Source organism: Myotis myotis, unplaced genomic scaffold, assembly GCF_014108235.1.
Source record: "Myotis myotis isolate mMyoMyo1 unplaced genomic scaffold, mMyoMyo1.p scaffold_m19_p_2, whole genome shotgun sequence".
Taxonomy (NCBI): Eukaryota; Metazoa; Chordata; class Mammalia; order Chiroptera; family Vespertilionidae; genus Myotis; species Myotis myotis.
The window spans coordinates 139175427-139191132 of record NW_023416324.1 but is presented as its reverse complement, the minus strand read 5'-3'; the positions used below and the strand labels follow the sequence as shown (position 1 = coordinate 139191132).

Genomic DNA, 15706 nt, shown 5'->3' with positions numbered 1-15706 from the left:
CACCTGGGGGTCTTTTTAAAATCCTGGTTTCTGGGCCTCACCCTCCGGAAATTCTGTTTCTTTGTTACTAATGTTGTGGCCCCACCCCATAACAAAGAAACAGAATTTCCGGAGGATGAGGCCCAGAAACCAGGATTTTAAAAAGATTCCCAGGTGATTCTAATGTGAAACCAAGGTTGAGAACCACTGCTCTAGAGTATGAGCATCAACTCTTTTCCATTTTATAATTTTTATGTGGATTTTTTGAGACATATCTAAAAATTTTTTTAAAAGTATTTTAGGCCCCAAATCAATCTTATCTTCTAAAATGCCAAAAGAACTTCTGTTTGCATAATATAGATTCTAACAATACAATTAAAGTATAAATATACATATTAATTTAAGACACATACACATAGATATAGTGGTTGAATAGTCTGTGTTTACTCCATTAATCCTTTTCAAGTTAATATTGTCCTGCTTCAAACTATTTGACAAAATAAATCATTCTATTAAATATTTAAGGCTTACACATGGGAAAGACTTTCATCCCAGAAAAGTCAAAGCATTAGTTCTTCTCATCTGCAGCCTGTACTTAGTAAAGGGTGTGCCCCCTGCCCCCTCCCCACCTTTCATGAACAACACAGGACAGCCAGGAAATAGAAGAAGGCAGACCCAGACCAAAAAACAGCAACTTCTAGGTGACTTCCCGGGGCTGCCCCAGATCAGGGGGGCCCTCATCTTCCCCTGATTTAGGCTGACGCCCAAGACTGAGGTGACATTCAAGGAAAAGAGAGGAGGGAATACAGCAGGCAGGATCATTCTTTTCAACATATTAAGTCTGAAAGAAATAAAAATTCAGTAGAAATAACTTCAAATGTTTAACAATGGTATTTTCATCTACATGCATTCGTAATATCAATCTGAAACTGTAATTTTGTAGATGAAATGAGATGGAGGGAAAGAGGGAAGGAGAGAGGAGTGTGAGGGAAGCTTGAGCCACTTCGGCTAGTAAAAATTTGAAATAAATGGAGTCAATTTCAGAATTTGTTATATTTTGCTATGGTCTTTCTAATATAAAAGAGAATAGATAAGAAAATATGATGGGATCTTTCCTATGTCAGCCTACTTCCCACGTGTTTTGAATGAACCAAAAATCTTCCTTTTATAGTGCCTATACTGGCAACTTCATTATAATGTCACTTAATATAAGTCTCTCTGTTGCCAGGTCAATAATTTCCAAAGTTAAGTTCACTGATGTGTGGAGGTACTTAAGGAAAAGTCATAGCTCAAAAACTAAACAATCACTGCTACAAAAGTGAGGTGTAAAGAAGAGAGGGGACCTAGAGTCTGATGAAGGGTAGGTGTTTAAGGGTTAGTAGGAGAAAAATCTTTCAAGCAAGAATCTTGACAAAGGGAATGTTATTGGTTGAATTATAATAGCAGAGAAGTTGAAAATATCAATTTGTGATTTTTAAACCTGTATTTGTAAGTTATAAGAATGCCTGGAGTTAAACCCAATGAATTCACCGTTGCTAATAATACTGAATCACAAAAATAAGAGCTTTTCTAATCAACTCAAATAATCTATCATTCCCAAAGCACCTACTATGTGCAAGGTGTTGTGCTAATCATAGTGGACATTTTTTGCAAATAATAAAAGCACAAGATATGGCCTCAGGCTTTGAAGATTTTAAAAAAAATAACAACACACAACTTATTGAGTGAGACAGGATTGATTATATATGAACTAAAAGAGTCAAGTAATTGGGAAAAATCTCATAACCTAACTGGGACCATTATGTTTGTCATAGATGCAGACTGGCATGATTTAGAGTTTCAATTCACTCTTCATGCAACGGAAGACTATTTTCTTCACATTTCGCCAATGATGTAAATAAAAACAGTATCTTCACCATCATCACCTTAAAATTCTAAAAGTAAAACAGTATCTTATATGTGAGACAGAGGGCTAGATCAAAAGGATTCTCTGTTAGAAAAGCAAAATGGGTCTTTAACGTAGGTAAGGAAAAAATGTTAATTCATTTTCTAATTTCTGGATTTAAAGAAACAAGTTCAAAACCTTGAAGCGAGAAGTAAAAAAGCAGCTTAGTTTCCTGGGCAAATGTAAACTGAAAAAACCACAACCACCCAACACCAATCAGGGTGATGTTCCTGGTGGGCGCTTTCTGAAGAGTGGTAGAAACTGCTTTTTTTTCATCTCTGTGTTTATGTTTGCACCAAGATCTTCTAAGGGAAGGGTGAGGTGGGGGAGGAGTGGCACTGTATAAAAGAAGCTGCCTTGAGATTTCTAAAATTCATACAAAAACTTCCTAGGTAAGGAAACTTACCAGATTTTGCCATCTGATCTTTAGGGATGGACCCAGAAGCAACCTCTGTTTATTGGGATTATTTATATGGGACAAGCCCAAATCCTGACGATCTGGAGGAGACCCACTTCCATGCTCCTTACACATCTGTTTTCCTTCCCATCTTTTACGCAACCGTGTTCCTGCTCGGGGCGCTGGGGAACCTCCTCCTCATGAGCGTGCTGCATTTCAAACGGGGCAGCCGGAGGCTGATCGACATCTTTATCCTGAACCTGGCCACCTCGGACTTCATCTTCCTCATCACGCTGCCTCTCTGGGTGGATAAAGAAGCCTCGTTAGGACTGTGGAGAACAGGTTCTTTCCTGTGCAAAGGCAGCTCCTACATGATCTCTGTCAACATGCACTGCAGCGTTTTCCTGCTCACCTGCATGAGCATCGACCGCTACCTGGCCATTGTGTGTCCAGCCGTATCCAGGAAATTCCGAAGGAGAGACTGTGCGTATGGAGTCTGTGCCAGCGTCTGGTTTGTCTCTTGCCTCCTGGGGTTGCCTTCTCTTCTGTCCAGGGAGCTCATCCTGATTAATGATCAGCCATACTGTGCAGAGAAGAGGGCCACGTCGATTAAACTGACTTGGGCCCTGGTGTCCTTGATTGCTACCTTTTTTGCGCCTTTGGTGAGCATTGTGACCTGCTACTGCTGTATCACAAGGAAGCTGTGTGCCCATTACCAGCAGACGGGAAAGCATAACAAGAAGCTGAGGAAATCCATCAAGATCATATTTATTGTCGTGGCAGCCTTTGTGTTCTCCTGGCTGCCCTTTAATACTTTCAAGCTCCTGGCCATTGTCTCTAGGTTGCAGCAAGAACACTACTTTTCCTCGTCTATTCCCCAGCTGGGCATGGAGGTGAGTGGGCCCTTAGCATTTGCCAACAGCTGTGTCAACCCTTTTATTTACTATGTCTTTGACAGCTACATCCGCAGGGCCGTTGTGCACTGCTTGTGCCCTGGCCTCAAGAACTATGACTTTGGGAGCAGCACGGAGACATCAGATAGTCACCTCACTAAGGCTCTCTCCAACTTCATCCATGCAGGGGATTTTGCCAGGAGGAGAAAGAGGTCTGTGTCACTCTAAAAGGAACTCTGACTTCTCAAGTTCTGTTGGTGGACTGGACAGCTCATTTGGGTCGACAAAGGAGGAAGAAGAGTATTGCTAAAAGTATTCATATTGCTTCATAAATGCAAGGAAGAGTTAATTTTGATGAAAAAGGCAATTGAAAAGTCTTTGTGTTTGTGGATATAATTAGGCCATATGCTGGTGGGGTGGGGTTTTTTGTGTGTTTTTTTTTTCCAGCAGACTGGCCTTATTTGACCCTTGCCAATCCCGTTCACAGGGCAAAATACAACTCCTTTATGCCCTTGAACTCTGAGATAAAGGCTCCTGCTTGGACTAGTGTCTTTCTTCAAGATTCTTAATGCACATTTAGGCTTTTTCCTCTTTCAAGAACAGTGGTACCTTGGCCCACACCACCCTTCATACTGGGCTCCAAAGTGGACTACAGTTAAAGGACTCTGCCCACTTATACCTGGTGAGACATGTGGTGTCAATGTAGGTAGCAGAAAATATAATATATCTGTGCTCTGACAGTAATTGTTCCTGAGTAATGAAGTGAGGTTCTGGTCTTGTTACTTAAAACCTTGTATGGTGATTCTTTACCATCTTCCAATGTTGGCTTTCATCCTGTGTCATTCAAAATAACTTTAGACTGGCAAAAAGCTCATGGGGGGTGAATCATTTTGTATTATGTTTATGACTTGAGACTTACATTATTATCTGGCCTTCTAGAGTATTTTAACAAGAAAGCATATGGCAAGGTTTGACCTTTATTTTCTTTATAAGATATATTGGTAAAATTGTATCTCATTATAATGGTGTAGTAACTACTTTTCAAGGGGATTTTGCATGCTCTTTTGTTTTTATTGTCTTTATAAATTAGGATATGACTTTGCTTTAATTATATGTTTTTAATTTATGCAGTTTATCTAGGTATCAAATAAAAATGTAACTAATAATATAATTAGGGGTCATCAAATGCTTAGCTACAGCCTTGTGCAGATTATGCTTTTGTAATTTAATTAAAATGTTAGTGCTACACATTCCTCATAGTATCATTTGCTGGAGTATATAATTTCAAGATTTGATCCAGTAATATAAGAAGGCAGGATACTCTGAAGTAAAAAAACATCATAACAATGATGATGTTGGTATTTTATATAGATTTTTTCAAACCCAGAGACTATCCTGAATTCCTTCACCCAATAAGTATTTACTTAGATGATTTGCATCTAATATTCTTTTTAAAGACTTTGGAGTGAAAAACTAGCAATGTAATTAGCAGTAAACACAAAAGCAGCAAACATACTATTGGAAACCATTTTTTAATTTAAAAGAAAGATGTTATATTTTTAAACTCACTGTTGACTCAAATGAGTTAATGTTTTACTTCTAACTATTAAGTTTGAAAATCAGAGAAAGCTTATAATTTTTTCAGAGATGAAGTTATTCAAGTTCATTCTATGTATGTATCTTTCACATTAAAAAAAATGTCAAATATTGGGCATCTTATAATCCATTTAAAAGTTGAAAATATAATTTTTTATTTTGTAAATTGGTTAATTTGTTCATTTCTCTTAAGCTTTTATTAAATAAAAATATAATGTTCTTATATACGTATTATATGTTGTATTAATTTTATTAATTAATAGTAATATTCTTAGTATTTTAGTAATTAATCATAGATATAGAAAAATGGCAGTGTAAATCATAAGAAATAAAGTTTCTTGGAATACTTCAAAACTGAATTCAAAACAATTAAATAGATCTCCAAACGTTAGATGAAAACAAAATATGGAAGGTAGAGACATTCACATTTTTAGAACAAATCAATAAAAGCACTATTACTAATCGTGAAAATCATTGTCTTTAAAAAATGCTCCCTGTAAAAAATAGCCCAATCACTTAGCTAAGGTATTTGTTAGGAAATGAGAAAACATAGATTATTAGGTTTAACTTCATCTTTAATGTTGGAACATTGAGCAAATAATTTTAATCTTTCATACTTAAATTTAGTTGGTACTATATATGTATAGAATTCTCAAGATTATTATAAGACTAATATAATGGTTTTTTAAAAATACTGAGTAACAAATTATTATATAAAGCTATTGGGTTTCTATTATTAATTATTGAATGTTGCTTAAAAATTTCCAAACTAAAATATATCAAATAATAATCACTCTCATTTAACAAATACTAAGAATCTAACTTCTGTTTCGTCCTTTTAGTTTTTGATGAGAATATTTAAAATAACATCAAAAAAGACATATTGTTGTACTTTCTAATACTTTAAATAGACATGCTAATTTTATTCTTAGTGTATTTTATATTCGTAATGTACCAAAGAGATAGAAGGAAAAATAGATAATTTTATAGATGGCATAACTGTCATAGAAAAAAGTTCAAGACTTGTTTAAGTTGGTAAGTTACTATGTCGTATGTGGATTCCTCTGGTATAAAATATAATTTATATTATAATAGCATTAAAGGTTTTATTATAAATTATTTTGTTAGATCTCATTTTGCATAGTTTTAAACCATAATATCTCCACATTTTTAATATGAACAAATTCTATGTATATATATATTCAGAAATATAAACATATATTAATAACTTTTCAAGATTTTTGTTATCTTAGTTAAACTACTCTGAGGGCTACTTTGTGGTAATTTAAAGTCATTATGCAACAAATCAACACACATTGCCACAAGTTCTAGAAAATTAATCCTTAACAGAATCATGCCTTGCTGGTTACAGTCAAAGTTAGAAAAACATACTACAATTTGGTAAGAGTAAATCTATAAGGAAATCTTTGCAGATTAACATTACCTGTTGTTTATTTAAGCAGTCCAAAGCTATTGGCAAAAGTCACTGACATATATATGACAGTAATCTCCAACCATTTCTCAAGAAACTTTTCTTCAACTTAACACAGAAAAGCTCTCCATTATAAAGTCTGAGTAAAATGTCATTGATAACTTAGAATTAACTTAAAAATAGATATACTCAAGGTGCACATAGTCACAAACACACATTTACTCCATTTCAGTCATATTTAAACATTAAAACCTACCTGGTATTCCTGGGACCACCTTAATTTGTCCCCTCTAACAAGTCAAAATCACCTCTGAGTGAGAATACAGTCTTAAAGGGAAGCTATGTGCGTGACTGAGAGTAGACTACTACTCCAGGGTCACAACATAATTTTTAAATAGATGAAGAAATGCACAGTATGATGGTAAGATGAGTGAAATAAATCTTCCTTTATGATTCATTTTGACTCCTCAAATCATTCTCTATTTCTTCTCTTAGCAATCTCAGAGGTGAGAAATGACTCGTCAAATGTGTGTCACAGAGAAGTAAGCCTCATCTTACTTGCAGAACTCATTCACAAAAGTCAAGCAATATTAAAAGAATTACAAATTTATTTTAAACATGCCACTGGTATAGCCCGCCAGGAAGATGATGCCTCTAGCACCATGAGAGAGAGAAGCACCATCTGGAAAAAAAGCAGGACAATTCTACCAGAATATTTGTAAATGCTTATTGGATTTTGCCTTCCACAGAGGTTGGTGTGGATTGGATTGTCCCTTGCAAATGCCTGTTCTTATTTTAAGTCCTTTTCTTGGCATCTACCTCCTTTATTTTTGTCAATTCTATGAGTAAACAATTATGACTAGATGTTACATATATGTGTACAGGGAAAAAAATAGTACTAATGACCTGATTTCATACTGTGGATGTAAAAATCCACCTTTGAATGAATTACTCTTGTCTCTTGCTTTCTTTGCCAATTCTTTAATAGAGCTGTATTTCCTAACTGTATTTAATAAATGGGAATTGTATCCTAAGATTAACCTACAGCTTTGCAAAAAAAAATACTTATTTAAAATATCCAATGTGTCAAATTAATAAAGGTTTGCCAGCCAGTGTGGTTCAGTGGTTAAGCATCAACCCATGAACCAGGAGGTCAAGATTCAATTCTTGGTCAGGGCACAGGCTCATCCCAAGTGGGGAGCGTGTAAAAGGTAGTCAATTAATGAGTCTCTCTTGTCATTGATGTTTCTATCTCTCCCTCTCTCCCTCTCCCATTCTCTCAAAAATAAAAAAATACATTTTTTTAAAAAAGTGAAGGTTTTTTTTTTTTTTTTTTGCTTTTAAACAATTTTATTTGTCCTAAGTTTTGTCACTTTAATTTCCCATAGCACCTTGGCAATGTTGAAAACAAAAATACAAATACAGGATGTACTCATTTTAACATAAATGCATGAGCATGTGTCACATCATTTTTTTAGGGGGTGGGAGGGACAGTTTTGACAACAGGAACAAAATTAATGGACAAAATAGAAGACAGATAACTGGTTCTGACCTCCCCACCTCCCCCCAAAAAGTGAAGGTTTTTAATTAATCCTCACCCGAGGATATTTTCTCCATTGATTTCCAGAGAGTGGAAGGGATGGGGAGAGACAGGAGAAACACCTATGTGAGAGAGACACATCGATTGGCTGGATTGGCTGGGGATAAGCCTGCAACCAAGGTACTGCCCTGCACCAGAATCAAACCCATGACCCTTCAGTCACCAGCTGATGCTCTAACCACTGAACAACTGGCTAGGGCAAAGTGAAGGTTTTTTTGACAAGTTAAATCACAGTGAAATATAAATTCACATAAAATGCCCATTTATTTATCTAAAGATGTTTTGGGGGGAGGAAATAAAAGTGGTGGGAAGTATTCTATTAGTTGGCAGACATTATTAAACTAAAAATTCTTGGTTGAAGTATATAAGTAAACTAGAGGCTTGGTGCACAAAATCTGTGCATGGGTAGGGTCCCTAGGCCTGGCTGGTAATCAGGGAAAATCAGCTGCTGGCCAGGGCCAGGGCCTTCCTTCATCCCCCTGGTGGTCAGCGTACATCATAGTGAATGATTGAACTCCTGGTCAAACTCCCGAGGGGACACTTTGCATAATATAGATACCAAATTTCTAAGATACTCATGAAATGCAAAAACACAGTGTACAAATAAAGCTGATAAGCACCTGATGAATCTTTTTGCTAGTATTCAGACTAAAGTACTTGACAGAATACAAGAAAGGAGAAAATAAAGCAAAGAAAAATATAGTAAATAGAAAATGCAAAATAAAATAGCACAGATAAATATAAATATATCTATCAATAATTATAATAAAAACACAAATGAATTAAAATTCCCTATTAAAAGGTTGAACAAGAGCCTGTTCCACAATTATCTACTGTATAGGTGGGTCAAAAGTAGGTTGACAGTTGTTTGTATGGAAAATAGTAAAATAATCCTATCTAATAAAGAGAGAATATGCTAATTGGCTCTCACGCTGTCGCAAAGATGGTGGCACCCACAGCCAATAAGGAGGGAATATGCTAATTGGTGCCTTGCCCTGAAAGATGGCGGCGCCCACAGCCAATAAAGAGGGAATATGCTAATCGACGGCCCCATCCTCAAAGATGGCAGTGCCCACAGCCAATAAGGAGGGAATATACTAATTGACTGCCCCACCCTCAAAGATGGCAGTGCCCACAGCCAATAAGGAGGGAATATGCTAATTGACTGCCACGTCTTCAAAGTTGGTGGCACCACAGACACAAGATGACTGGCAGGGGAGGGCAGTTGTGGGTGATCAGGCCAGCAAGGTAGGGCAGTTAGGGGTGACCAGGACTATAGGGAAGGCAGTTGGGGGTGACCAAGCCTGCAGGGGAGGGTAGTTAGGGCGACCAGACTTGCAGGGGAGGGTACTTGGGGGCGATCGGGCCAGCAGGGGAGGGCAGTTGGAGGCAATTGGGCCTACAGGAGAGGGCATTAGGTGTCGATCAGGCTGGCAGGGGAGTGGTTAGAGGCAATCAGGCAGGCAGGCAAGCAAGTGGTTGGGAGCCAGCAGTCACAGATTGTGAGAGGGATGTCCGACTGCCGGATTAGGCCCAACCTGCAGTCGGACATCCCCCAAGGGGTCCCAGATTGGAGAGGGTGCAGGCTGGGCTGAGAGACATCCCCCAGTGCATGAATTTAGTGCACCAGGCCTCTAGTTAATAAATAATAAAACAAGAGTTAGCTATGTTTCCCATACTCACAACTGTAAACCTACTTTTACCCCACCCTATATGTATGGCACTATTAGACTTTGCAGGATTTTAAGAGATAGGTGTAGAACTTGTTTCTTCATCCAGTTTACAGTCACCATAGCTACTTATTGTTTGAATCAAACAATGAAATACTGACACCCAAGAAGAGCTTGACAGATAAAAAGAAAATTACAAGTCAAATCACTTTCTTTGATCTCTTCCAATGTTTAGGGAAAAGCCAATACTTAGTCCATATATAAGTCACTTCATATAACTGCCATTTTTGACATGGTTATTTCCTAAATATTGTCACATTTCCCTAAAGAAATGTTCATATTGGTATCTCCAAATGAAAATATTTTTGTTGCCTTTAAAAATTGTTAGGTGTAAAAGATTATGTTAAACACAAGAACACATCTTGCATAGTACTAGGTTTGAATTTATTTTTAAACGACAAACTAAAGAAGATATGTAAAGCAGATAACTCTGCTGGAACCTGGCCCAAAGACCGTGATTTAATGAGATGCCCTCTCGCTTACCCTGAGTTTAGACCAAAAGCAAAACTGACAACTCAGGTGGAGAAGTGGTAAATGAGAAATGAAACTTGGCCTGTGGTGTCATGTTTAAAGCAAAAAATAAAAAGATTCAGAAGAATGGAGGGTAGATGGAAATGGCTACTCTATTTTTTTTTTTAAACATATTTTATTGATTTTTTACAGAGAGGAAGGGAGAGAGATAGAGAGTTAGAAACATCGATGAGAGAGAAACATCGATCAGCTGCCTCCTGCACATCTCCCACTGGGTATGTGCCTGCAACCCAGGTACACGCCCTTGACCGGAATCGAACCTGGGACCCTTCAGTCCGCAGGCCAACGCTCTATCCACTGAGCCAAACCGGTTTTGGCGGCTACTCTATTTTTAATGAAAAAGATGCACATGTACTAACTTGGTATGCATTAATAAAAATAGTTTAAAGTTAGAAAATCAGTAAATAATTGAAAAAAAGTCAATGCAGCACTGCATAACAGATAGTCTTTATGATTTTGAATTGCAATAATTTCACTTCTATAACTCAAACAAAAAATACTGCTGCCCTGGCCAGTTTGGCTCTATGGATAGAGCGTCGGCCTGTGGACAGAGAGGTCCCAGGTTTGATTCCAGTCAGGGGCGCATTTCCAGGTTGCAGGCTGGATCCCCAGTGGGCAGTGTTGGGAAGGCAGCTGATCAGTGGTTCTCTTTCACCATTGACATTTCTATCTCTTTCTCCCCCTCCCTTCCTTTCTGAAAGCAATAAAAATATATATTAAAAAATACTGCCAATAAATAAGAAAATATTTACCATGATAAATAATCAAAGAGGCCAAATTAAAAGAACAAAATATATTTTTTACCTATTAAATTGGTAAAGTTTTAAATATTAAATACTAAGATTGCCCAGGATAGGGTGTGTGGAGTCTGGGGGAGAGCTCATGGACTATTGAGTATAATTTGATTAAGCTTTTTAGAGGGATTTAGAATATTTTATCATAAAATGTAATTATGGTTGAGGTGACAGATGATTTTAAATTTTTATTACTACCTATGTTTTCCAAAAAGAAGATGCATTGCCAAAACCGGTTTGGCTCAGTGGATAGAGCGTCGGCCTGCGGACTGAAAGGTCCCAGGTTCGATTCCGGTCAAGGGCATGTACCTGGGTTGCAGGCACATCCCCAGTAGGAGGTGTGCAGGAGGTGGCTGATCGATGTTTCTCTCTCATCGATGTTTCTAACTCTCTGTCTCTCTCCCTTCCTCTCTGTAAAAAATCAATAAAATATATTTTAAAAAAAGAAGATGCATTAATTTTGTAGTAAGAAAAAAGCTGTACTTTTAAATTAAGTACACAAAATAAAAATAAGAGCTAAAGTAAATTTGTTGTATAACATCAATTCTGAATCATAGGTCCTCTGGTTCTTCATTGTTCATTGTATTTCTGATTTCTGAGTGAGTATAACTCACTCAGAGTAAGGCCTTGAGCCCTTTCTGATTCTTTTGAAGTTGGCCTTCCTATTACCTGTACAGGTACCTGACTCCTTAAGAGTAACATTTTCAGAACTGTTATATATTTAAATTTTTTAAATGGTCATGAGGGGTTGATTACTCCAGCATTCAAACAAGAGCCCAGTCTCCCCATGCTCTCCTGTAGCACAGAAGCTAATGACCCTGCATATGGAGTCATCTGATGGACTAGGGAGAGAGCTCCCTGGCAGAGAGAGGGAGAACTGTGTCTTCGCTGCTGTATGTCTATATCCTTGTTTCAAATCAGGCACACATGGTTGTTGAACTAAACTGAATGTGCTAGAAATATCACACTACTGGCTAAAATGTATATGAAAAATATTTACAAATGTTAAATATTCAAGCCTTGTATTTTATCTTCCTTTGCTTTTACTATGTTGTAACTATGGGGGTCTAGAACCCTATACCATTTACACTTCATTTAGGAACAGTACTCTTGTCACTGTCCTTTAACTTTTTATAAAATTTAAGTATACTTGGTATGTAATATTATCTTAATTTCAGGTGTACAACATAGTGATGCAACACATATATCTTATGATGTGATCACCATAGTAAATCTGGTAATCATCTGTCACCATGCCATGTGAAGTTATCACACTACTAGGGGCCCAGTGCACGAATTCATGCACTAGTGGGGTCCCTCAGCTTGGTCTGTGGGATTGGGCTGAAACCGGCTCCCTGACATCCCCGAGGGGTTCCAGATTGCAAGAGGATGCAGGCCAGGCCAAGGGAACCCACCGGTGCACCATCAGGGCCGGGGAGGGACACAGGAGGTTGGCCAGCTGGGGAGAGACTGTGGGAAGGCTCCAGGGCATGTCCAGCCCATCTCGCTCAGTACTGATCAGCCTGATCCCAGCAGCAAGCTAACCTACCAGTCAGAGCGTCTGCCCCCTGGTAGTCAGTGCACGTCATAGCAACTGGTCAACTGGTTGACTGTCTGCCCCCTGATGGTCAGTGCACATCAGTAGCAAGTGGTTGAGTGGCCTTAGCATATCATTAGCATATTAGGCTTTGATTGGTTGAATGGCCAACCCGTCAACAGGACACTTAGCATATTAGGCTTTTATATTATAGGATATTCCTCTTTGCCTTTTTCACCCATATCCCCATACCTCGCCCCTCTGGCAACCATCAGTTTGATCTCTATTTCATGAGACTGTTTTTGTTTTGTTTTATTTGTTTGTTTTCTTTTGGGATTCTACATATAAGTGAAATTATATGTATTTGTCTTTCTCTGTCTGACTTATTTCACTTAGCATAATACCCTCTAAGTCCATTCTGTTGTAAAAAATGAATTCAGTAAAGTAGCAGGACAAAAAAATTAACATACAGAAATTCATTATGTTTCTATCACTAAAATGAATGATGAGAAGTAGAAATTAAGAAAGCAATCTTGTTTACATTAGCATCGAAAAGAATAAAATACCTAGGAACAAATTTTACCAAGGAGGTGAAAGATTTGTACTCTAAAAACTAAGACACTAAAGAAAGAAATTGAAGAGGATGCAAATAAGTGGAAGGATATGCAGTGCTCAAGGATTGGAAGGAATAATATTGTTTAAATGTCCATACTACCCAAAGCAATCTACAGGTTTAATGCAATGCCAATCCAAATACCAATGACATTCTTCTCAGAATCCTAAAAGTAATCCTAAAACTTACACAGAACCACAAAACATCCCGAATAGCCCCAGAAATCTTAAGAAAGGACAAAATTGGATGTAGCATATGCCTGGATTTCAAACTAGATTACAAAGCAATAGCAATCAAAACAGCATGGTACTGGGCATAAACACAGACACATAAATCAATGGAACAGAATAGAAAGCCCAGAAATAACCCTTGCTTACATGGACAATTAATCTATGACAGAGGATTAAAAAATATACAGTGTCTTCAATAAGTAGGGTTGGAAAAACTAGACAGATACATACTTTAACTTTTTAGGTAATTCTAGCTGTATTAGGATTAGAGAAATAAGTGAAGCAGTAACTTTTACTCGATTCCTATTCAGCTCTTTATCTCTGTGACATTAATTTCCTATTTAAATGGCAGACTTTTCTTAATGTAAATCCAATATGATTTGCATTTTAAAAAATAGTGATTCTCAATTATAAACGTGATAATCAAAACTCTTTCCAGTTATTACCAGACTATTATGTCTTTTCACAAACTGCCAGAAGTCATTTCATCCTTGCTGCTTGACACAGTCGCTGCAGGGAAGAAACATCTGCACAGCATATGTTCCAAGGGACCTGGGGTATATGGCATACTGTTCTTAGTATGTTTGCTCCCCTTCTTAGCGCTATGTGTTCTTACCAGGGCCACCTCCCCGGGAAAGGTTGTTTCCCCAGCTGGGAATGTTTCCCTAGAGTTAGAGATTAATGGGACTAGGGAAGGGAATAAATCAGTAAAACCCCCCAGTGTTACAGAAATACAGTGTACCACTTATGAGGAACTTAGACTAAGACTGTTAGTAATAAATTTAGGACTTGCTAGGCCCACATCCCCAGGGGTCTACCCACTAGAGAAAGTACCAAAGCCTATACCCCTAAACACCCGCCGACGACGCAGGGCAGTCCCAAGGAAGACCACCAGTAATGCTAAAAGGACAACTATCAAACAGTTAAAGAAATACCGCTGCAAACAATGCAGGCAGGCTCCTTATCTAAAAATCTTATGTGAGCTATGCAAGCAGAAAAGACTTAAACTAAATGCCAGGCAGGTAGTTAATCACCATAGCTAAGAACAATCACGCTTAAGCAACATAACCTTTACTTAGGCCATAGAATAGGAAAACCTCCTTCAGTTTTTTCCTTATAGCTTAATAGTAGAGCAATAAGATAGTAATCTTAGAATAGAAATAACAAACTAGCCCTTATAATGAAACACAGAGACTAACCTTTATAGAATGTAGAAACATAGACAATAGACAAGATTGAAATCAGCAGAGCTAAATAGAAATAAGATTTTTAGCAAAGGTCAGGTAAGAAACTGTAAACATAAAAAAGGAAACTGTAAAAGGTCAAAAGAGGACCCAAAACATATCATGATGTAAGTATAGAGGCATGCTTATAGAATCAAATAGTATAAATACAGTGGTAACAGGGCAATAAAGAAGAACCTGACTATGCTGATCATCTGAACGCTGTCTCCGTGTCTTTCATTCTTCGCCGACGCCGTCCACACCTTTGGGAACCGCTGGACCGCTGGGGCTGGACCCCAGCAACAAACTCCAAGCCTATATATTCTACACTTTTGAGAGGAAGTCCAAATAGTATTATGGGTCAAATAATTGATTGGAGATAAACTACATAAAGACTATGAAAAACACTACACCAGTTAAGAGTCTCTTTCTAGCACTGCCTGAGAAGAACACAGCTAACTTAAACACTATATATAAAATGTTTAAATCATTGGTTTGTAATTTTCATTATGATGTAGCTCTACCACTGGCTGGATAGTATAGCAATGTGGCTAAAAACCACAGACCTGAATATGCCATTATTGTCTATGGGGAGTGAAAAAGTTTCTTAACTCTCCTGAAACTATTTCTCTCTGTGAACTGGGGACAGTTATAGCCTAGACCAGTGATGGCGAACCTTTTGAGCTCGGCATGTCAGCATTTTGAAAAACCCTAACTTAATTCTGGTGCCGTGTCACATATAGAAATTTTTTGATATTTGCAACCATAGTAAAACAAAGACTTATATTTTTGATATTTATTTTATATATTTAAATGCCATTTAACAAAGAAAAATCAACCAAAAAAAATGAGTTCGTGTGTCATCTCTGACAAGCTTGTCATAGGTTCGCCATCACTGCCCTAGACAGTGGCAGCTCTATTTAATTGAAGTGGGAGTTTAAGAAATTTGTGCCACATATGAAGAGCTTGATGAATGATAGTTTGGTACATATGAAGAGCTTGATGAATGATAGTTGAGAAACAACTTCATTTTCTAGATGAAAACAATAAGATTCAAAGAAATGAGATTTCACATAATTCTAAATGAACTGAACTAAAGATGAAACTCTGATGCCAATTAAACCCTGGCCTATATAATTCCAAAACTTATGCTTTTTTTTTTTTTTTTTTTTTACTTCACCATATATTTTTTTCCTCTGATACCAA

The 15706-nt window shown here is 37.4% G+C and overlaps 1 protein-coding gene across 1 annotated transcript; it reads left to right on the top strand.

The window, feature by feature from the left end:
* The first annotated feature begins 2254 nt into the window (after window positions 1-2254).
* On the top strand, window positions 2255-4926 carry GPR15 (G protein-coupled receptor 15). Its single transcript, XM_036347687.1, has one exon. The coding sequence runs from the start codon at window positions 2357-2359 to the stop codon at window positions 3440-3442; it is 1086 nt and encodes a 361-aa protein (XP_036203580.1). The 5' UTR covers window positions 2255-2356; the 3' UTR covers window positions 3443-4926.
* Window positions 4927-15706: the final 10780 nt, after the last annotated feature.

Bases quoted from the DNA above. Each gene is read 5' to 3' on its own strand.
- GPR15 (XM_036347687.1), top strand. From the start codon at position 2,357: ATGGACCCAGAAGCAACCTCTGTTTATTGGGATTATTTATATGGGACA.